Source organism: Siphateles boraxobius, unplaced genomic scaffold, assembly GCF_051911475.1.
Source record: "Siphateles boraxobius isolate OS27281-9 unplaced genomic scaffold, OSU_SipBor_1 41, whole genome shotgun sequence".
In the NCBI taxonomy this organism is placed as follows: Eukaryota; Metazoa; Chordata; class Actinopteri; order Cypriniformes; family Leuciscidae; genus Siphateles; species Siphateles boraxobius.
The window spans coordinates 22,953,977-22,977,955 of record NW_027509042.1 but is presented as its reverse complement, the minus strand read 5'-3'; the positions used below and the strand labels follow the sequence as shown (position 1 = coordinate 22,977,955).

Genomic DNA, 23,979 nt, shown 5'->3' with positions numbered 1-23,979 from the left:
TTAGTCTTAGTTTTTTTAGTGTATACAAAAAATGTTATCACAAATTAAATTCACACGTATAGTGAATAGAATAAACATATGATAAGCATTTAGCATTTTCTGAATTAAAATGCATTGTGATATTTTGGGGGGCATAAAATAAAATGTATCAGGCTGAAAAAACTTTCCTGATATCATTTAATGTATTAATAGAATGGATTTAAAAAAAAAAGAAAACCGTAAGTAGACTGAACTACAGTTTTATTATTATTTGAAAAAATAAAATAAATCTACTACAGTGCTTAGTGGTGTATATTGATATTTGTTTTGTTTTTTTTTACTCAAAAGAACCCCTGCATACCCTTTTGTCAAGGTCAATTAAGTCTCTCAAAATATCTGACTTTATAATAGTGAGGCAATTTAAGTTCAGTTTGTAAAGTGTCATGGTGTGATTTCCCCAAAAATGTAATGGTATTTATAAATGAATAAAAAAAAACTTTTAACATTGAAAAAGATATATAAAAATGTTTTAATGATGAATTTGTGTACACAGTGCGTGAGGAAAATATGTGAATACTTTTTCTGCAAATTATTGAAATGTTTTAAATTAAATATTTATAAATATTTTCTTTTTTTTATTGTGGACACTCTAATTTGACAGCAACCCATATAATAATATGGTAATATTTCCATATAGCAATATTCAAAACTATTAAAATTATACCTATAATTATACCCAAATAATCTTTATTGTGTTTTATTCGACATTAATAAATTACCTAAACTCTTCAACACTCGCTGTTGTAAATAAAAGATGAAAGTGGGTTACACTTTATTTTCAGGTGTCATTGTTACAGTGTACTTATATATTTAAGTTCTGACTAATATTAAGCAACTACATGTACTTACTATAGGGTTTGGGTAGGACTAGGATTTGGTTGAGGGTTAGTTGCATGTAATTAATCATAATTTACTGTTATTACTAGTGTAAGTACATGTAACATTATGTAACAAGGACACTAAAATAAAGTGTTACCGAAAATTGTTTCAAATGAAATCCTATACTAATTTATTTTCAGTGTATGCTGACTGAAATGAATCAAAAGAGCTGTTAAAATGCTCTGTCTGTTATTAAACCTGCTAAGCTCTTTAAGTTCCACGGGGTCTCGCTTGACTGGCGAAACAGCCCCACCTCTGTAGGGCTGCACATCTGCTCCTTTTCATGGACAAGAGAGGGCCTGCTGCCCCCAGGAATGCAGGACAGGGACATGCGCTTCCCTTAATGAGGATATCTGTGAGCACTCCGGTCCCTTCTGCCCGTCACACTGCCATGGTTTGATCCGCTTTGGGCTGAAATACCTGCTGGGCTGTCCGTCAACGCAGCCTCCCCTAAACCCCTCACTGATGGCCTTTCCTCCTGTTTGATCCTTTGACTTTCTTCTTGAAAGCCCCAAGTAAGCCGTCACTACAATATACCAACACTGAGGGGACTCGAGGGAATTTGGCTTTGGATAAAGAATGAAGATGTTGTAGAGGGCAAGGATTTGAGCCACCTGCATAAATGTGGGAGTGTGTTGCCGTCGGTACGGTGTTGTGTGCACTTTTTCTCACTCACCGTAGTCTTTCTTGCAGTACTTCTTCATATTGATCTTCAGCTTGCCTTTGGATGCCTTGCAGTAGGATTCACAGTCTAAGTTTTGGAGGTAAAAATAAGAAAGGAAGGGTTGAGATGGGGGGGAAACAACAACAACACACATTGAAGAATGTAAAAGAGTCATTGTCAAAAAGAGAGACACTTCTGCAAACTACACATCTATCCTAAAGCCCCGGCCTGTTGTGACACCCATCTGCCCAGTTTAATTGTGAGGCTGTAATAGGGCTTGTGAGGCATTCAGCAAAGTGTCCTTTGCTCCTTAGAGAAGGAAGGAGACAAAAGGTCCCTCTCGTTCTGCTCTCTGGATGTCTGGACCCTCCCCTGCTCTGATGGGAGCCCTCTGAGGCCAAGCGTATTGTGCCACCCAGCGATTTTTTTTCTTCTTCAGTTCCATGCTAATTTCTCACCCTTGTCTCCACTGTGAGTGCCATGATGGGCCTGATTAGGGCTTTTTGAATCACGACACCTCCCTCCCAGTGCTGTCAACTCTGTACCCTGTAAGTCTGTCCTAATGCCTCCTCCCCCAACGCAACCCCTAAAGACCATTTCAACCTTTGGCATTTATTGGTTCGGCAGTCAGGGAGGTTGCGGTGAAGGGGGGGGGGCAAGGGTTGTCCAAGCACAAAGGGAGGTCAGAGGGAAAATTAGCGGCACATAAAGTGTTTAAAAAAGCTTGTTGTATGTAAAAATAAAGAAGAAACATGGTGTTTTGGGGGGGAAAAAACAAGGGATTCGGTTCTGATTGGGCCTCTTCTACAATTCTTCCCAGATAAAAACGAGTTGCGCCTTCAACTCAGAGGACACGGACACGATTAAATCATCAAAAACACCTCTTTCGAGAATGCAGATGTTTAAATGGAGAAGTTTGCTTTCGCCATTCCCCTTACAATTGTCATGGCCTTCTTTTAGTGGATGGATGGAATGGGGAGACAGAGGAGGGGGGAGAGAAAAACCTTTCAGCTCGCCTGCATATGAACAAACTTCATTGTTTCGGTCGACCCTCGCTCCATGCCTGCCTTTTACTTTCTTTTGGACTCTCTATTCTTTCTGTGTGAATGAGGTTGCCCTGGGCAACCCAGGAAACAGAAAAAAATGCCCGTGAAAGTAGTCGCACGAAGTGGTTGCGCGAGGGAGTCCGAGGTGGGGTTGGGTGAGTCAAACCGTGCACACTGTAGATTGGAAATGGCAGAGAAACTGTAACCGAAATGAAATTGAGAGTCCATACTGTGTCAGCTTCATTTCCATTTAAATGAAGACTGTAGAGCAACTGCTTTGTTTTCTATAACCCTATTTAATGCCATCACGATACTTCCCTTTGATAGCCATCATTTCTCATTAGCTCCCCTTTAAAGAGGTGATGAGCACCCTGAGATTCCTATTCGAACATCTAGTCCCCCGCAGCAAAGACAAATGTACTCATTGTGCCCCCTCTTGAGTTAGGGGAAGTAGGGTTAGCTTGCCGTCCCGTCACGATGCTCCCACAGAGGCCAGTGTCACCTTAATGGATGTTTTTCCTCCCGTCTTTTCAAGCGAAAGCTGTGTGCGAGAGATTTTGGCATTGCGTCCAGTGAGGCTGCTAGCGGTGCTAATGAGTAAAAGAAATCTGCATGTAAGTTTGAATGTGAGGCTTGTTTGACACTGAAGAATGAGTGGAGGGCACCGGTTACATGCTGACTGTGGGGGACCCCTGTGGGGAAACATTTGTGGACGAATTCTCTCCGTCACTAGACATTGAGGGAAGTTGTTGGTCTGGAGATTCGGCGGAGAACAGCCAATGAGTCTGCGCTTTTCAGCCTCACTCAGCACTTTTTGAAAAGCCTTGACATCTAACACTGACAATCTAACCTGCTGGGTCTTTTAAAGCTTGAAGACGGCAGACACTGTACTCTGTTGTTAGCAAAAAAGACCCTGAGGCTGACTTGAGGTCTGTTTCCAGTTGGACCTCTAATGGAATGGACAATGCTATTCATGCGCACATCGCAGATCTGGGAGCTGTAACAATGAGGTGTGAATGAGTGCACAGGGGGAAGGCTTTCTCTGAGCGGAATGAGACTGATTGAGAAACAAATTGCTGCAAATAAAGCATGTAATTAGATTATAGCCAGAGCCCCAAGCTCCCACTGGGGCAGGGACTCAATGGGCAAGCTGGGTCTATTCCAAAGGGAACTGCTTTTTTTCTCCTTCTCCTCTCAACCCTCTCAAAACACCCTTCTCGTTTTCTGCCGTTCTTTCATTCCGTTCAAGAGTTTGAGAAGGAAATAGCTATCTCTCGAATTCGTACATTGCTTTAAAGAAACAGACCAGAAAGTGTGTGCAGTTGTGATGTTTTTGTCACGGTCGTATCATTCTAATGGGATGAGAATGGGTAGAAATCAACTTCATTACTGTAAATGAAGCCCAGAGATTTGTGGGGAACATCGCCAACCCTCGAAATCTGACAATGTGAAATGGGAGAGAGGTGAAGCCAGCTTTAAATTAGATGAGAGCTTTGCATTCATGATGAGACACTAAATCAACACCATTCACTCTCTCTCTCTCTCTCTCTCTCTCTCTCTCTCTCTCTCTCTCTCTCTCTCTCTCTCTCTCTCTCTCTCTCTCTCTCTCTCTCTCTCTCTCTCTTTATTATCACTAGGAGCCTTGCAGATTTCTATGGGAGCATTTGGTCTTACAAGAGTGACAGTGGTAAAGGGACAGTTCACCCAAAACTGAACCTGTATGACTTAATTTCTTTCTTGTCAGAAAAAAAATATATGTTTGGGGTCTGTTTGTCATCACATCGAGTACAACAACTGTCTCATAGTTACACTTTAAGGTATACCCTTTAGAGGTATATAAGGTAGGATAACATATTTTGCTTTTTCTGACAATGTTCTGTGGAATACAAAGGGTGCATTTTTGAAGAATATATCACTAGCCCACTTTATTCCATGTCTTAGTTCTCAATGGTTGCATCAGGAGCATGTGAAAATTAAAGTCATAATTCACTGAAAATCTTTACCAATGTTCCATGAATATAATTCAGTTTCAGTTTGTTTATCACGCAAAACTATTTACAAACAAACTTATGGATGACCATACCATTGCTTTATGATAGTTTAAAGTGCTTTTGTGTTATTTTGGAGCTTGACAGATCCAGTCCCAATTCACTTTCATTGTATGGAAAGGAGCAGCCACAATATTTTTCAAAAATTTACCGTTTGTATTTCACTGACAAAAGACAATCACACAGGTTTGAATTGAAATAATATGAGGGTAAGTAAATGCTGACCTATCCTTTTGATTATGTAAAATATTCCTATTATTTGAGATAATTATTTGAGCAGTCCCCTCATGCGAAAAACAACAAATCATCTACGAAATCCATGCCAATAATGATAACCACCATGTTGGTTTTGATGACTGTAAAGACAAAAGGCGCTGATCTCCTAATGCAGGTTTGTAGAGACATCTCTGTCAGTCATAGATGAGTGTGCGTCTGAGGGATTATACAGGGGTCTTGGGAGTGGTGACTCACACCATCCATGACCTCGCCACACAATATGTGTTTTGTCTGAGCCAAGCAATTGGAGGTATTCGCGATGCACTCCACCCCTCCATGTGGTATTACTGAAGACACGTTAACATCCTCCTTCTCCTCTCCTCCCTCGGCTTTCCCTCTGTCCTCCTGCCTTTACCTATTTCATTCTCATAGACACCTGCTTCACAGCTGTCTGCCCCACCCTTCTGTACAAGAACGTACAGGTTCTCTCTCAATCTGAGTGGGCAACTGTTAAAGAGCAGGGTGGAGGTGCCCTGATAAGAACATCTGTTTGCAATCATCTATTGGATGAGGTCATATTTTTCTGCCGTATTGCACTATCCTGAGGTGAGCTTTGGGCTCGGAGTAAAGGCATAATGTATGCAGTCCCATGGCAGGGTGTGTGGGTGGTCTGGAGTGTCCATTTTGATGGGGGTACTCAAATATGTCTGTCCTGTGCTCCACCTCTCCATCAGCTTGATTTGGAATGCTGCAGTTTCCATGGAGGGCTGCTCTCCAAACCAGATGGGTCAAACATTTTTAGGGCTTAAAATCAGCGGTCCCCCATTGCATGGATTAAAGGTCACGTCATCTTTGCAAATAAAGTAAAAATGCATTGATTTTGAAATAAAGCTTGCCAAAATCAAATTCCATTAAGCGATTAGAAAGGTAGTATTTCATACATTTTTTGACCTTAGAATTTAATTAATTTCTCTTTTTTTTCTTTTTTTCTCTCCAGAAATGATTTAATCATCACATTTTTTTCATTGTGCCTGCCTTATATTTCTGTAAAAAAAAAAAAAAAACAGACGAATAAATAAATATGTCATTATTTGGTTACACTTTATTTTAAGGTGTCATCATTACAGTGTAATTATATATTTAAGTACTATTATTACTATACTATATATTTGAACAATATTAAGCAACTACATGTACTTACTATAGGGTTAGGATTTGGCTAGGGGGTTAGTTGCATGTAATTATCCATAATTTACTGTTATTACTATAGTAAGTACATGTAAAATGTAACAATGGCACTGTAAAATAAAGTGTTATCCATTATTTTTATATTACTGTAATATATAAACAAATTATATACAGAGAAATGTAGGTATTTATATTCAAACAAATACATATCAAATAAATATCAAATTATGTATAGAAAAAAATATTATTTTATATTTGTTCAGCATTGTTTTAATTGTTTCTGTTCTACAAAAATACTAAGACAAGCACGATACAGCTATCCTGCATTTCTTAGGGTTTTCACATGTGCTGCCATATGCTTAAGGGTCAGGCCATGACAAATGGAAACACATTGTGGTAAATGGGTTAACCTTTTCCCTCCGCTTTGCCTATTTGTTTATTTTGCATGGGTCATAACACCCTCTATCTCAAATCATTGATAGTCCATTAAGGAAAGACAGTTTTCACAATGCAGTTCTGACATTTGGCAATAGCCAAACTACCAGTCATGAAACAGAGAATTGGTTTCAGATGGGCTAGAGAGAGTGAGTGGGTATTTTAGGACAAAGGAGGAAGAAATGCAGAGAGAATAAAAGACCGTAGAAGAAAAATGTGGGGGCAGTGAAAATATCCCAGAGAAGAATGAAATGAGGTCCATGAGAGAGAGAGAGAATACCAGCAGCTCTGCTGTCAATCTTATCTGTCAGTAAAGTATTAGAGGTCTGCGACGATCAACCAACAGCTGCAAAGATTTTTTGCACGCTAGAATTCCTCTGTCTGTGAGAATGACGAATATTTCTTCAACAAATACTTTTTCCATACGGGCAAACTCAAGCATGTTCACTCACTATGTTGAAAATACAAAAAAAGGGGAAAAAAGTGAGAGAGAAGCTGATAGCTCTGGCAAGAAAACTTGGGAAATTAAACATCTGATCAGGAGACACTTAGTCTGTAATTGCACGAAATTTTAGGGAAGCGTTTGTATATTTGCAGACAGTGTTTTACTATCTGATGTTGAATGAAATCATTTGGCAGACACTGCAGTTAAGTATGACGTTCTGCTTACTTTTAGACATATTTATAAAACATCTGCGGCGAGAGTGAACGTGTCAAGGGACGCAACTGTAAAACTAGATCCCCCTAATAATTTCAGCAGCAGTTCCTCTCCCATAATGGGTTTGGGTAAATAAAATATTACCACTTTACGCTCAAAAGTGTAGAAAAAATTATATCAGCAAATCAATAAGAATGAGCCCCCAAACAGCGCCACATCAGCTCCTCATTCCTTAGTACGAGACACTTACAATTGGCCTAGCTTTTTAATAGTGATGGATGTGGTCTGTGGTTAATGACACCAGTTTTAAACTCACTAAAACAATTCTCCACAATTCTTATTTAAGATTAGTTAGCAGAACTAACCTGAAGGCTCCTCTGTGCTGCTTGCAGTTGTGGTTGGTGGAGCAATGGGAATTTCTGTTCCGAAAAAGAGATGACAGTTAGCAATAATAAATAAATACATACATAATTAAATTAATATTCTCAAAATCAATGTAAACATTGGTTTAAATAAAAAAAAATAATGAATATTAAAATTTAAATTAAATAATAATTATAATTTAAGATCAATATAAGAATAAATATTAGCTTCTGTTCAGACAGTTTCTTGCTGCTTATTTGAACCCTGTTAACTCCATAAGAAAATGTTACAGGTTTCACATTATGAACCCAACCTGCCACATCCGTATCCCTCTTTTGTTGTTATGAAAAACAGCAAGATGCTTGTCCAAGACTTGATTCTTTCATTCCTCCTTCCATTGCCCTTTCATAAACGGAGGGAAGTTTACACTCAGTAAAGCCATGCGTGAGGAAAAGACCTTTTCATCGAAGTGATTGAGTTCATAAAAGTGGCATTATCGGAACATAAATATACAAGAAGAAAAGGCAATTACTGCCATGAGGACAAAACAAGAGGATGACTGAACAGCTCAAGCGTACTAAGAGAAATATGAAGAAGTTGATAAAAGAGTGCTCGTGTGCTCTGTGGAGCTGTGCGCAAGCATGCAAAAAAGAGTTTTTTAGGGAAGAAAGAATCAAGTCTTCTTAAAAAACAATCTTCATCATTTGCTGGGGTCCAAAAAATTTGTATGCTTATGCTGAAATATGTTTCTGTTGCAAATATGCATTATGGCACTTTTGCCCAGTAAACAAGGCTTGATAATAACATTGATTTGTAATGTTACTTATTCAGGATGACATTGCAAATTTAAAAGTCATCCAAAAGTATAAGTATAGTTCAATAAAGAACTACCAGTTCAAAGGAAAGTAAATTTTGCTGTTGGCATTTTGGCAAGACTCTACGGTCACTGTTCAACGATATACGTGATATACGTGGTCTTCCTATATCAGCTCTAAACATCTTGGGGAAGATGGGAACAAGTTTAATGCCAGATTAAATTACAAATATTTAAATAATATTGTTTTATGGTCTTCAGAATAAAAGGACATAATGGTAAAGGTATGTGTAGCCAAGACTTCCTTGTGTTAAACTGAACTTGGCATGGATTGAGAAACTGCTTAAATTTATATGTGCTATTAAAATAAAAACATTATTTCACTATTATGAGAGAAACTAAATATTTTCAGTTCAATTACCGAGTGTCTATCCTTCACACATTCATGCTTTTGACTTTCCCAAGAAACTCAAAGATATATGATTCCAAAAAGTAATATGTTGAATTCATTCCGCTAAACTCCCTGCCAACTATTTCTCTTGAGCGTTTTATTTCCAATAGCTTTGTTTAATATCCAAGCGTTGTTTCGTCGACAAAAGCACCAATTAAACAGTTTGATTTCAAATGCAAACACCAGTGATGGATAATATGTTTTCTTTATTCCTTCCCATGCAGTGAGGACTCTATTATACTTTTGTAATCTTTAAACAACGATTTTAAGAATCTAAAAAATGTCAATCTCGCTGATTTGGGCCATGAAGAATTTAAAGAACGGCAGGTGTTAATCCTGTGGAATGACCTTAACAAGACATGGTTCCAAATTCTTTCCACTGTGAAATGCAGATTTTCTTGTTCCTCCATAAGAAATGGATCCTACAGTCCTTTAGGAGAGTTTCATCTAAATGTTTCAATGCATTCCATGGACAAAAACATTTGTGCATTATCGCCCATTGGGGATTTAAGTGGTAGAAAAAAAATCTTGACATTGAGTGATCCACATACTTATGCAGGGGGCAATGGGTGATCGGCTCTGCTGGTAGCCTTTAGCACAACGGTTGCACGTGATACCCGTCACACCGTCTTTACAGGGGCATTGGCCTGTAGTTTGGTTACAGGTTTTGCCAGCGGCCCCCACAGGATGGCAATCACAGGCTGCGAGGAACAGAAGAAAAGAGATAAAAGAACACACGTGTGGGGAAACGCACATACAACAGTACATACATACAAAAAGCACAGATAAACAGTAAAAGTAGCTTTAAGAGCCCAAGTTTGAGGAAAGGGTGAAGATTGGTGAAGCAGTTGAAAAAGACACTGTGTGTGTGTGTGTGTGTGTGTGTGTGTGTGTGTGTGTGTGTGTGTGTGTGTGTGTGTGTGTGTGTGTGTGTGTGTGTGTGTGTGTGTGTGTGTGTGTGTGTGTGTGTGTGTGTGTGTGTGTGTGTATTTGTGAAAGTGGTGACCAGTCTCTGGTAACAAGAGCATGCGCACACACACACACAAATTAAACACAAAACTTGGGTATGATAGTCAATAATTTTACATAAGGACTGGCTTGAGAATGTCTTTTTTTCTCAGTATGCATTAAACTTGATAATATCTATGTACTAGATTATGTACTAGAAAATGTATAATTTTGAATCGCCTGTACACGTGATTCATCAAGACCCTCCACTGAAACAGGATGGCCTAAGAACTGCAGGCTGGTTTGTCGGAAGTGACACTTTGACCGTTGTAAGTGCTTTGTCATCCATAGACATTTCACGTCCATGGATGATAGTGATAGTCCAGGTAATTCTAACCTCTGACAAGCCAGTCAGGATGATGGTCGTCATCTTCTGAAATACCGCAGGTACTGAAGCCAATCCGTAAGGAACACAACAAAAACAGAACAGTCTGTAGTGAATAATAAAAAATGTGAGGTGACGACTGTCCTCATGCAGCGGCACTTGGTAGTAAATATAAGTCAGGTCGATGGTAGAGAAAACAGTGGAACCTTTTAGAGCAGAGAGTAGTTCATTCATACATGGCAATGGAAAATAATCCACAATCACTGCTTTATTTGGCTCTCTGAGGTCAGTGCACATCCTAATTTTACCTGACTTTTTGGTCAATTGGTGACACCCAATCGGAGGCGTTGATGCGTTCATAACCCCAGCTGATTGCAAGCGATTTCATTTCTTTTACAGAGCATTGAGAACAGAGTGTGGCAGACGGCAACATTTTTCACTCATCTTTATGTGGTGTATAAAGTTTTTAGCACATCGAAACTCATTTGACTCAGCAACAGTGCACTGAAAGACTGGCACAGGCAGAACTTGATTGTTTTCAATCCTCAATCCAGACATTAGGTCCCTCCCCATCAGTGGTGTCCCTTTGTCTACAATGAAGAATTTAGCAGGAACTGAATGGTCATGTAGGGAAATGTTAGCTGACAAATATCCAACCACTGGAATTTGGGCTTTTGAATATGTCACAAGCCTGGTTGTAGGTTGCGACAGCACAGCATTACTGAAGTGGTATGCATTAGTACTATACGGCAGGACAGATACAGGTGACCAGGTGTCAACCACCAAATCCACCATATAAGTCTGTGAGTCCAAAGTAGATATAGTAACTGTGATTGTAATGCTGGGAGTACAAGCTGAATATTCTGTGTACAGTACAGTAATTTCTTGTAATTAAATTTTACGGACCTCGCACGAATTTGATTGCGCTGATCTGTGACTGTTTACCATTGTTCTGCGTTTTACTGCTTGCTGCTGTAACTTGGTGGGAATTTGAAATGGATTTAGCCTGATCGGCAGCAGATTCAATCTGGCTTGCTATCATAACAGCTGTCGAGTGTAAGATCAGTTTATAGTAAAAGTCCTTCACGTATTCGTGGGCAAAGCACATTCTCTACTAACTGATTGCGAATAATTTCATCAGTACCGCAACGAACTCACATAAAACAGCAAGCTCTCGCAAAGCGGCAACGTACTGTATAACTGTCTCGTGATGCGCCTGACACTTTATGGAAGACACGACGTTCAGATACTAAGTTAGCTTTAGGCACAAAGTAGGCTTTCAATGCATCCTTATACATGTTTGGCAATGAGTAGAAAATCCACTGTCCCTGTGTATCGAGGTAGTACAGCAGGACAGCTCTCTGTCTTTCGTCCCCTGTAGCATCAATAAGTCATAAAAATTTTCAAAGATCCGCAACCATTTGCTGAATGCAATAGCAGCCTCAATAGCAAAAAAAAAAAAACCTTAATCCTCGTTGCCAATTTGTGGTGTTTGTCAGGGGTCATTAAGCAAAGAATCACACAAGGCAGGAGTAGAAAACTTTATCCATCCTGTTTACTCTTCACTTCCGTTTTCACACACATTACGCCATTACACAATAGTTAAGACTTCATATCCAAAATAGTAATCCAGAAGATTTTCATCAAGTTCACATAGGTATCGCCAAACTTCTTGATTTTGGACACAATATCTACTTTTTATCATGCGAGGGCCAACCAACTTGTTTTTGTGAACTATTTTGTTTGAAAAGTTTCTGCTCTATTTCTTTACAATAAATGCCACTTTGTTATAGCCTATACTGCAAACATTTTTATACAATTTTAAATGTAAATTTTTTTAAATGTCCAAGCACAATTTTTGGGCAACTGTGTAACAATAAAAATTCAAATTGGCAAAATATCTTAGAATAAAAGTATTTTCTTCAAATATGTTTCTACAACATGTGCTTTCTTTTTTCATCAGAACATGAAAAATGATACACGTGCCTATGCCAATAATGTCTGTCACATTCCCTTCCTGTTGGGAGGTCTCTCTCTAACATATGGCTCAGCGTCTCTCTACACTTCTTAAACCATGTGGACTGATTGTATTGCATTTGTGTCAAAACTTCTTTCAAGTCCATTTTCTCAAATTCCCACCATGGGTAATTACATTAAAGATTTTTTTATTTAATTTTTTTATCCCAATGCCGTTTACTCAATATTTCCCCCACCAGCACTGTATAAGTGATACTCTGTCAAATGTTTTGCACATTAAATGAGTAAATTGGCTCACATATTTTATGAGTAATGCAGCACAGAGAGTTGTGCTTAAACTTTATTTCTTTTAAGCCAATGCTAAGATCAGTGAAGTAAAGTTCCAGTCCCAAGGCTGGAACTGGACACAGAGACAGCCACTCCCTGCATGTCTGTCTCTTGTCACTTGTCACTCTCTCGTCATCAAAGCCAAGTTTATGTCTTGTCCTTTGGTGTTGTCATTATGTAGAAAGTAGGCACTCTTTGTCTCTCGTGACAAATGTGGAGCCTTAAAGACTCAATAAACAGCTCAGCTGACTAATCCTTACTAAATGAAACGGCTTCACAGCCTCAAATGTGATGCAGGTCATTTTCAAAATGTTATTTCTTTCTTTGTAAATGGATGACATTAAATGGGAGCTCATAATTATCAGTCTTAAACGAACTAAATGCTGAGGTTTCTGCTGCAATATATATTTGAGCCGTTGTGACAGGATCATTTATTTAGGGGACTTTACTCACGGTTCATTGATCGTGTTCAGTAAAAGTTAAGTTTAATCAAAAGTGTTTTTTTCTTTATTGGCGTAATATTCATTTCCAAAAAAATTGTCCACTTATGCCACTAATGTCTTTAAAAAAATAAAAAAGAAGAAAAACATTGCAACTTTGAAGCACTTACAGTATAATGGAACAGGGCCAATCTGTAAATATTAAAGTACTGTTTCAGTTGTATAAGCACAACATATAATCTATGCATGCTAACATGATTATAATGTGACAAAAATGCTTATTAAGCCTTTTTTGACGGCATGATAATGCAATGCTTTAAACCCTGAAACCCTAAAATGACTGTAAAAAAAGATTTAAACCACTTTACAGCTCCAATAATACACAAATATTAACAAAAGTAATGTAAGTATTTTGTAAGTTATAAGCTTCAATTATAAATTTCATTTTTAAATTAGAAATGAATGATTTAAATCCTTCAAAAATTGGCCCCATTCACTTCCATCGCAATGTGCCTCACCATACCTTGATTTTTTTCCCCTTGTTTTAAAGAAAATGAGGGGTGACCCAGAATCATTTTATGTGGTAATCAACATCATACAAATGTGGTAATCAACATTATACAAATGTTGTCGAGTGAGCTTAAGTAGTATCAGTGAATAATGGCAAATAATTTATTGTCATCGCATGGAAAAGACCTGCATGAAGATTCTTCAAAATACAATACTTTTTTTTTTTTTTTGCTCCTCGGAGCAAAGAACGTCATACAGGTTTGGATTTATCCAGTAAATCAACGTAAAACACATGGGGTGCAGCTGTATGTCTCTCTCAAACATTTAGCTTCTGCTGCCTGATAACAACCTGTCTGGAGAGTGTTTAAGTGGTTGTCCACTTAGAGTGAAGTGGTGGTACTACACCAGATTCCTGGAGTAGATATGGATCTACTTTTTACTCTCTTCATCCACTCACTTTCACTGCTGCCATGTCCCATCGTCCAGAAGTACCAAGCTGAGAGTTAATTGATATACAAGCCTGAATGGGATTTCCTTTTAGGAGCCACCCTCACATCATTCCAAACCTGTATGACTTGCTTTCTTCTGTGGAAAACAAAAGGTGATTTTTTAAACAAAATTGGTCACTACTTTCACTTTTCCACTTTTCCAATCCTATTACATGGCTTCAGAAGACAAAGTATATCATGAGTAAATGTAATGTTTTGGGGTGGTTTTTGGAGCAATATATACATTTACATTTATTCTTTCTATATTCCACTTAAGAAAACAACTAACGAGTAAAGGTCAAAAATTGAGTCTTTGTTCAGAGCATTTAATCCATTTGAAAGAGATCTGCACACGGCAGCTTTATTAGAGCAGATTGCCAAATGTGAGAAGTTTAGATCCCTGCCAATAGTTTAACATAAAGCTGCTGTTTGAAGTCTGAGCTCCTCTCCTCCATTAAAAGCATCATGTTGAGAGTCGGTGGGGTAATTTGTGTGTTGTTGGAGGTGGGCCAGCTCAGCCCAGGCTCAGTATTGTAGTGATTATAGTTTCTGCTGGCCCACAAAAAAATATCTGAAGCTAAGAAAAGGAAGAGAAAATGAGAGCAGCTTCATTCTAAGCACCATTGAGGTTTTTTTTCCCCCTGATATATTTTGAGTGTCTTTTGTTGCTGAAGTTCATGTTTAGAGTGTTTTTTTATGATACTTTTTTTTAGGATAATAATTTGATGAAATTATGGATGTTACTCCCAGCACAACAACTGCTTTTTGCCAAACTTGTCATTTTTATGCACTACATTCTCATCTAATTGAAGCCAGCCACAAAATAAGTTGTTTTTTATTTTTATCTAATGCGAAAAGTTAGGTAATGTAAAACAATATTTTCAAATCCCCAACAGAAGAGGTTATTTGTGGTTAAAAATAGCACTGTTTTGTGACAATGCAAGACACATGTCAAAATGCAAGGTGTAATAGTGTGACCACAAATACCACAAAGCTCTCACTGCAAACATAATCTCTTCTAGCGTACTCAATGCTAACTTTTCTTAGCTTTTCCCAGAACCCTGATGAGGATGGGGAGAAAATGAGCCTTTTATTTTGTCTATTTGTATATAAACCCATGGCAACCACACATTAAAGGCACAATTAAATTGACTGGCTAACGTATTTTCATCCTGGGATCCCATCAGACGCTGACGTCATTCTCTGTAGCTTGCTAGTTCTAAGAGTTAGCAATCCATATAAACGCAAACATTTCATATAATACTGAACCAAGATTCCAAGCTAACCAAAATGGATGAACTATTAACAGCCCACCCAATGGGGTGACAATAGTCCAGCGTGGTTGACAGTTTGTAGAGCACCGCACATTTATGTGATCTAAGTGTGGTTTACTGTATTAAACAAAATGGCTCATTTAACAAATCAAATCTAGTTCAAAGGAGTCACTCACAGTGGGCAGGATAAATGATGAAGCAAAAGTTTCCTAAGCATAGTAAAGGAAACTTATGGAGCAAACAACTCAAAGAGAAGAACAAGATGCACCTTGCAAAGCTGCCTTCACTTTGTGTGTTTACAGTGTGCTTTATGAAGGATGAAGTCACAAATCAGAGGGCTGGAGTCTCATTAGAAGCTCTGACCTAATACAGACTTTCCGCATCGTTCTTTATGAATTTTAAAGGGTATGTTCCAGTGGCCCATAACACATGTATTTTGATATATCAATATCACTTCACAAAAAAGTATCAAATAAATGTGACATTTTCATTCAGTTTACCCAGGGTGATGAAACTCGGTTGTTTCTGGGTTTATAACACACAATGCGACTGTAACAATGTTGTTATTATTATCATGATCATAGGTTACGCTTAAAGAGAAGATATTTTAAGAAATGTCTCTTGTTTTATTACAATGGAAGTCAATGGTCACTAGGGTTGGGTATCGTTTGAATTTTAATGATTCTGATTCTGCTTATCGATTCCGATTCTTATCGATTCTGAATTTCGATTCCAATGAGGAAAGAAAAAAAAACATAGATATCATTAACATTTATTATAAGTCTTATTGCAAAACATTTCATTATGGCTGAATACCATGAACAAAAATTAGCAGGCTGGAGAACACTTACGGAAGGAACTTTTGCCTATGGTTTAAAAATACCATTGCAAAAACAACTAGCCTAACTAATATACATTTCAGGCATTATTAAAGACAAGTAAACACTCAGTAAAAAGAACAAATAAAAAATACAACTGAACAAAGATACAATTGAAATAAACAGTGTTATAAGAAAATCAGGTATTCAGGTACAGAAACTATAATCAAATGTAAAATAACACTGCTCTTTATGAAAAAATACATTACAAATATAGTTACAAAGGTTATTCAGTAAAGAACAGCACCTGAATTTTCTCTTTGTCTTTTGCTGGTTGATTAAAGTTATTATAGAGACGGTAGCAGGAATATTAGGCTGCTGTCACAAGAGCTGAGTGGACCCACTAAACTATTACACATGTGAGCGCAGCACAGAAAACAGCAAGTCTTCTTGCACCTTGAATGGCTTAACATTACATTAAAATCACTTTTTCTGTGAGCGCGCTTTGGATGTGCGTGCAGCACAGAAAACAGTGCGAGAGTCTTTTGCGCTTTAATGGTTTAAAATCACATTAAAATGCACACACATGAACCGATAAGCAGAATCAAAATGCTATTTCTTATCAAATCACTGGGTTCTTGGACAACCGGTTCTCTACCCCATCCCTAATGGTCACCAACATCCTTAAAAATATATTATTTTGTGTTCCACAGAAGAAATAAAGACCTAAAGGTGAATAAATAATGAAAGAATTTCCATTTTAGGGTATCCCTTTAACAAGACATATTATTTATGAACCAAATCACACTTTTTTACAAATGAAACTCTGATTATTATTTGCATTTATCATTATATATTTCAAATAAATACTTTGTAATATTATACATTTGAACTTATTTTTTATATTTATATTTAGACTCGAATGTCTGTATTCGAAAATGCTTCAAGGTGTTCCAAAATTACACATGTAGTCAAGTCTACAGAAATTAGTTGTGTAGAAGGCATTGAACACTAAGCCAAGAGCCTGAATTGAATTGAAGCTCAGTAAAAGAGCAGCATACTGTAAGTGTTTTTCCTGAAGTAAATTGTTATAGTATATCGTTGCCACTTTTTCACTACTTTGATTAAGAATGTGGTGACTTGTCAAAAGAAAAGAGAAAGTATGTGGTGAATACATTAAATTAATGAGTGTGAGGGGAGTGAGGTGCTTTTTATTACAACATACTTACACCTATTTTCATTAACTTGCAATACATCGCTTATTTAGCTTGTGAAAATGTTTTCTTTGGCGGGAATGAAATATCATGCTTCATATCATTTGTCACCTTTCTGTAATTACCACGCATGCTTTTTTTTTGTACATCTGTTTTGATGTAACTTAATACAGCTGTATAACTTGGACAGTGTTTGATTGTAATTACATTAGGGGCTCTAACTCTGGCAAATTTCAGGATTAAAACGATCAAAATGCCTTGTTTAAGTTACAGATTTTGTAAATCATGATGAAATGTGTTTTCAGAACTATTTAAAATGAAGCAACATTCAATTTGAGGTAGTCAGCTCAGATTAACAGGAGGTCCCCTTCTCATTTGAAGAGTGCCAGTGTTTTCCCGTGTTCAAGACCTCAAGAGTGCGTAATGTAGGAGACACAGAAGGGAACTGACATAAGTATCCAAACACGTAAAAAATTGAAATACACAATGTGAGAAATAACAAAGAAAAGTACTGAGCGTGTGCCTATAGAGTGGTGCAAGGATGACGTCAAAACCTGGAAGACTAATTCGCCGCTAATTCCTCTGAGATTTTCCTATGGGGTTTTATAATGGGGTTTTCCAATTTATGAGTGAAATAAGGTCTGTGATAAACACAACATGACGATACTTGACGATTCTACAATGTAAATTAATGTTCAATGTAAATGTAAACTGGACACACACCCCAAACGTTCCTATGTAGTTACTTATTAGGAACAAACTGTTTTTTTTTATTAAAATAAAAGCTTCAAATTAGCATTTTCGATATGGGTGATTTACATTGTAGAGCAAAACGTTCAAGTATTGTCAAGTTGTGTTTACCTTATTGTACTCATAAATATAAAAAACCCCATAGGAAAATCTCAAGAGAACCAGTGGCGAATTAGTCTTCTGGGTTTTGACGTCATGTAAAGATGGTGACAGTGCTGATAAATGTTCCTAGCAAAAAAATAGCACAAAAGTCTGATGAGGCAGTTGGACCTGAAGACTAATGACCTTAAACAGGCGAAAGAAAGAAAGCATTGAGAAATGAATAGAGAGAGACGAGAAATTGCAAACAGACAGCAAAACATTCAAGTGAACAAATCACTGGGAACTTTCCCTTTTCGCTAAAATTGAAAATTGCAGAAGAATTGCCATCTTCAGCAGATCTCCCTTACAATGAAGTATCTGCATTAGGAAAAGTTCTCAATGACTGTGGGTCACAAAGATGCAATTTTAATCCAGAATTGATTTTCCCCAATTTTTTCCGTCCAGAAATACATCTTTCATAGTAGTACATGAATATTTTGAATCTATCATTAATAATTCTGTAACAATCTACAGAGTATTGCAGCTATTTTTAGTGTGTTCTTTTTTTTAAAGTTTTCCTTGAACCATTAGTGAATTCCATTTGGTTTGTTGACCCTAATTCCAAGTGCCTGGGAAATTCTCCATGGCCTCTGTCTCAAATCTCAGTGAAACAGAAGAGTTCATTAACTTTCCAAGCAAAGCAGATCATTTTATTAAAACTATAGAGAAAAATAGGACCAGGGTCATCAGAGACCTGCAGGATTATTCACCCTTGATTTTAATTACGGGAGCCTTGCAAAAATGAAAGAAAAAAAAGAAACGGCGGAAACAGAACGTAAAACAACATATTAATCCTTTGGCCTTTTTCAGATTCATCTTTTCCATTTGCACACTATTAGGTAAGTGTGTACAACATTCTGCAATTAAATGCATCATTTGACAAAGCCAACATATCCCAACAGAGCAAACATCACCAATGAGAGTAATGGGATGCTGAAAGAATCAAGTCTTGTCCACAGGAGAAAGGAAGTGAAAACAAAAAGAAGTTCTCTTCCCTCAATAAGACACATAGCATGGGGGTTAGCGAAACACACAGTCGGATGATGAATGTCTGTTTGCATTCCAGGTCGACAGGAGAATCAAACGAGAGCCCAGAGAGGGGTAAATGTCAGTCTGGAGTATGGTAGAATGGATATGTTGGTTAGGTTATGCATTTTTGTAATGCCTTTCCATGCAGAGAATATTATTATATGCTCATTAATCTTTTTCATATTCATCAGGTGTAATGTGAGTCTGAGAACTAAAAACAACACAATACAAAATGCTTAAATTTCTAAATATAATATAAAAAAATGGTAACACTTTACAATAAGGTTCATTAGTTAACATTAGTTAACTACCTTAGTTAACATGAACTAAGAATAAACAATACTTCTACAGCATTTATTAATCTTAGTTAATATTAATTTCAAGATTTATTAATACATTATTAAAATCAAAGCCCACTGTTAACCCACTGTGAACTAACATGAACAAACAATGAACAGCTGTATTTTTATTAACTAATATTAAAAAAGGTTAATAAATACTGTAACAAATGTATTGCTCATTGTTAGTTCATGTTAGTTAACGAACCTTATTGTAAAGAGTTACCAAAAGAATTCTTAATATAATATGCCATAAAAATGTTACTAAAAGGAAAAAAAAATTCTAACTTCTTTACATCCTCTTAACTGCTTGCATATAACAGATACACCATAAAAAGTTGAATTTAGTTTTATTTATAAAATTCAAAACTACAAAACATGCTACAAAAAGTATAATTGCCTCTATATGACAGCAGGAATCAGGCTAATTGCGTTGTTGTTTGGATGTTGTAAATGAGGACTCATGTGCGGGAAAACAAACACCTTCTGTTCAGCTTTCAAGTGTAACATTCTCAGATGATGCAAAAACATTCCCCACAGTTTTGACTGTCAGATTGATGGACGCTTTTATTTATTTACCTATTTGTCTGTTTGGGGAAAACAGAGTCTTTAACTTCCAGCTAGTTTTACCCCGAGCTAAAGCTGTAAGTAAATGATCCTAAGCCGTCACGGACAGCAGCAGAACGGACCTTGTTATGAGGAGACGCTAAGGTGTGACGGGGGGCTTGTTTGCACAAAGCTTTTGCTCCTTTTGCCCCACGGCAACGTTAGGCAAAAACACCCTGCCTTTTTTGTCTCTTTCCTTCTGGACAGCTCCCAGGTAAGCGTGCAGTCGCCAACCAGTTGCACACCTGTGGAAAGTTCCTTGCTCATTCCATCTTCTCTTTTTGTCCGTCCTCCCCCTAACCTCACTCATCTGACCTGTAACGAGGATCAGTTCACACCTCTGCTCTGTTTGTTTGGCTTGTCCTGTCAAACCATCCCCCAAATGAATCCCAATAACTCTATGTCAGAAAGATGTAACCCCTCCCCCACCCACATCCCTGTCCTTGGGCTGCATGCTGACAGAGTCTCATTGGGGGTGGAGGAGCACAGGAATGTGAGAATTCTTCCTTTGGACCTGCTGACTCCCTCGTTTGAGGGGTAACCCTAACCCTAACACATTAAGAATAGTCACCGGCTCATCTAATTGGTTCCTTTGTGGTACTATGTGAATTTATTCGTGTAGAAAACAGCCAGCTAATCAGCTTTTTCTGCTTTCTTTAGTGATAAGTTGCAGACTTTGGGCCCTTAAGACCAAATCTATAGTCGCCCTTTGCGCCCATGGGGTGTAGATTCAGTACCCTTCATACCTTTGCAGGCCTTTCTGTGAGAGATGGGCTTCGACATGTCTCTGTAGTAGCCCTCTTTGCAGTAGTGGCAGTGGCGACCTGCTGTATTGTGCCGGCAGTTCAGGCAGACTCCTCCACTTTTCCTCCCGGAGAGTTTGTAAAGCTCCATGTTGAAACGACAGCGCCTTGCATGGAGGTTACAATTGCAGGCTGCGGAAAAGAAAGAGATTTACAGTTTAAACAGCATATCCTTTATCACAGCCAAGAACAATCAAATCAGAAAATCCAAATACAGACTAGTCGCAAAAATATGTTCCCGTCATTTTTTTTCTATTTGGGTTTGAGTGCAAATTTAAGGACTGTAAGCAACACATCATAATGCTTAACATTTTTTAAATATGGTGCTGCATGATCATCATCAGTCCCTTGACTGGCTCTTTTGGAAAGATTTCTGAATATTTCCAAAAGAGGAATAGAATAATACAATATTTAGAAAGGTTACACTACAGGTGTGTACACTACTGTTATACATTTAATTTAATTTACTAGATTTAATTGTACAGCATCACATGAAGCACATCTTCAATTAAGTTCAATGTAAGCTTTATACTAAAGATTTAGACACCCAAAGCTATATTAAACTTTCTTATTTATTTCAAATATTTTAGTTATATTTCAGAGTTCGGTTGAGAACCAACTATAGGTCTAGTCATTAGATCAGGAATTAACAACATTTTTCTAATCATTATGTAGTAGAGATACAGGCCTCAATTTGACAGCTATGTCTTTACCAACTGCAGCAAATGAAGAGCCAGGGAATTAACTTCTGGTAATGAGGTCAGTTTCTGAGCTTTTTCTCGGACCAGGCCTGCTCTTTTCCAATGATGCCAAACAACATCAGACAGGCTCTCCAATTACCATTCCATCCCCAATCCTCACCATGCACAGGAAGCTGTGCTCCTGCTTGTTTACTAATGAAGAAAGTTGCTGCCACCAAGTTTAATTACTGTCTGATGTTTATTCATGACTGATTTGTGTGCAGACATGTTCTCTTTCATTAGGCCTGGGTGAGACATTGGTGTGGCTCCTCCTCATGTATTATTCAACAATAAATCCCAACCCTCCTACCAGAATGCTTTGGGCTGTTCAAGCAAAGACAACTGTTGGCAAGGCATAGCTGATGCACATTCTCCGAGAAACTTCAACAGAGTGTTTATTTGGTCTGATGCTAGGAGACTTCGAGACAAAATAAGCATTTTGATTAGAGGGCATAACAACTTACAAAAGTGAACGCAGTAACTACACCAACACAAAAAATGGCTTTAAAGTTTTTTGGGGTTTTTTTTGAGTGATTCAATAGCCTATCATTTATCATCCTTAATTTTCTATGATTGTAGTTGAATAGATTTTGAAGGACCCCCAAATATGATGATACCCTTGCAAGAGACCCCATCCTAAAATAAAGGCAGCTTCATATTTCCCTTGTATAAAAGCCAACCTAATTAAATATTATCTGGAAAATATTTAATTAAATTGATAGTGAAAACTTTCTACCCACTATTAGAATACAATTAGATGTATATTAGAGGAGCATTGGTAGCACTTAATTTTTTTTAAATTACTGTTTTGCATCTATATACAGTGGCGGGCCGTGCATTTCACACCTAGGCCGTCAGTGGTGTTATACCTAAATTAATTACTTTTAATAGTGTAGCAGCGCATAGACTCTCTATAATTGTTGTGAAATTGCTGTTTTTATTTAGCACCAGCAGTTATTGGGTTAATGCGGTAAGTTTGGAAAAGGTAGAGAGAAACGAGCGAGTGAGTTCGGGGTGTGCTTTAGTGTAGGCTACAGTGGTTCTTGCGTTCCAATTATAGTCCAGTTCCTTGACTTGTCATTCAAGAGTTACAATAGTCCCTTTTCAGATGTTAAAATAGTATGCATTTTTAAAAGAAAATGAAATTTCGATCATAAATTTAAAAGGAAAATTAAGAAGAAAATCATATTTCAAAAAAAAGCATTATACTCAGCAAAACTACTGAATATTTTTTACACAAAATCCATCCATATTTCTTTCCTTCGAAGACTTTGAAGACTTCAATTACTCTGTTGTACAGGTTATCTGTGCCTTTCTGTTCCAACAATAAGTCTTTTCTATCGAGGCTAATGCTGAAAGTCGAGTCCCATCATATTTCTGGCATAAGTTTTAATTGGCTTTAGGGCTGAGAGTGTCTGCTCGACAGAAGCAGTGGACACAGGGACACACACGGCAAAACATGACGATGTGTACAGCTGCCCCATGCTCTCACACAGATTTTTGAAGGAAATCAATGAGATCAGTGGGACTTTTGCCTTCAAAATCATTCGTGGCATACATAGTCAGTTCTGTTTTTACCCGGACAGATCGAATAGAGTTCCGTGACTCTGCGTAAAGCTCAGGCTGAATAAGGGATTTCTTTTCCGGTAGGTTTAAACCTGCTGGGGGTCGAGGAGAGAAAGAAACATTCATTTTTGGGTTGAAAAACTATTAAATCTACAGGAATATATTCTAGTTTAAGCTGTTCGCTACAGACGCGGTAAGCTAGCTCTGACTACCAGTAATAGTATGCGCTCTGACCATCCAATCAAAGGACGTGAAAATGGTGACGTCATTGTACGGCTGCTAGATGGCCCCGGTGCAGTCAAATCGAAATCTGATTGGCTGATTAAATCTGACTGATTATCTGATTGGTTAAAGCAACAGTTTCATTGCCATTCATTTTAAGCTAAAGGCGCCCGCACTATCGATTCTGAAAGCCTCGTGGCAAATTTCTTTGACCCTGACAACACGATGGCTGAAATATGATTGGATAAAAGCTCTGACATAAACATACACTACTGGAAGCAGCCCAACCAAGAGAAAAGCTATGAAATTAAGAGAATGCACTATTGGGAATAATTTAATAGCTTACTCATTCATGGAAAAATATATTAAAGTGCAAGTCAGTGATTCTGATAGTGTTTAGGCCAGCAGAGAAGGCCTTGCTGGCCCTGACGGCCCAACACTTACTATGTATGTAATTACTTACTGTAAATAATGGCGCAAATAGCAGTAAATTGATGAGCGCAAACCTTAGTAAATCACCTTGCTTGATTCATTTAAATACTTTCCTCACATAACTGCTGTGTCTGAAAGGGAAACTCCTACATATGCAATATTGTCAGCCT

General features: G+C 37.7%; 1 protein-coding gene across 2 annotated transcripts in view; it reads right to left on the bottom strand.

Annotated features, from left to right (window-relative positions):
* Nucleotides 1–23,979, bottom strand: part of ntn1a (netrin 1a) — a 74,899-nt gene that overhangs the window by 5,116 nt on the left and 45,804 nt on the right. The window contains exons 2-5 of one of the 2 annotated variants that reach the window (XM_077198961.1): nt 20,793–20,981; nt 9,353–9,502; nt 7,539–7,592; nt 1,595–1,669 (exon numbers count right to left, since the gene is read on the bottom strand). In XM_077198961.1, the coding sequence (XP_077055076.1) occupies nt 1,595–1,669; nt 7,539–7,592; nt 9,353–9,502; nt 20,793–20,981 (468 nt within the window). The remainder of the gene's footprint in view (nt 1–1,594; nt 1,670–7,538; nt 7,593–9,352; nt 9,503–20,792; nt 20,982–23,979) is intronic. The other variant, XM_077198962.1, reaches the window with a different exon arrangement.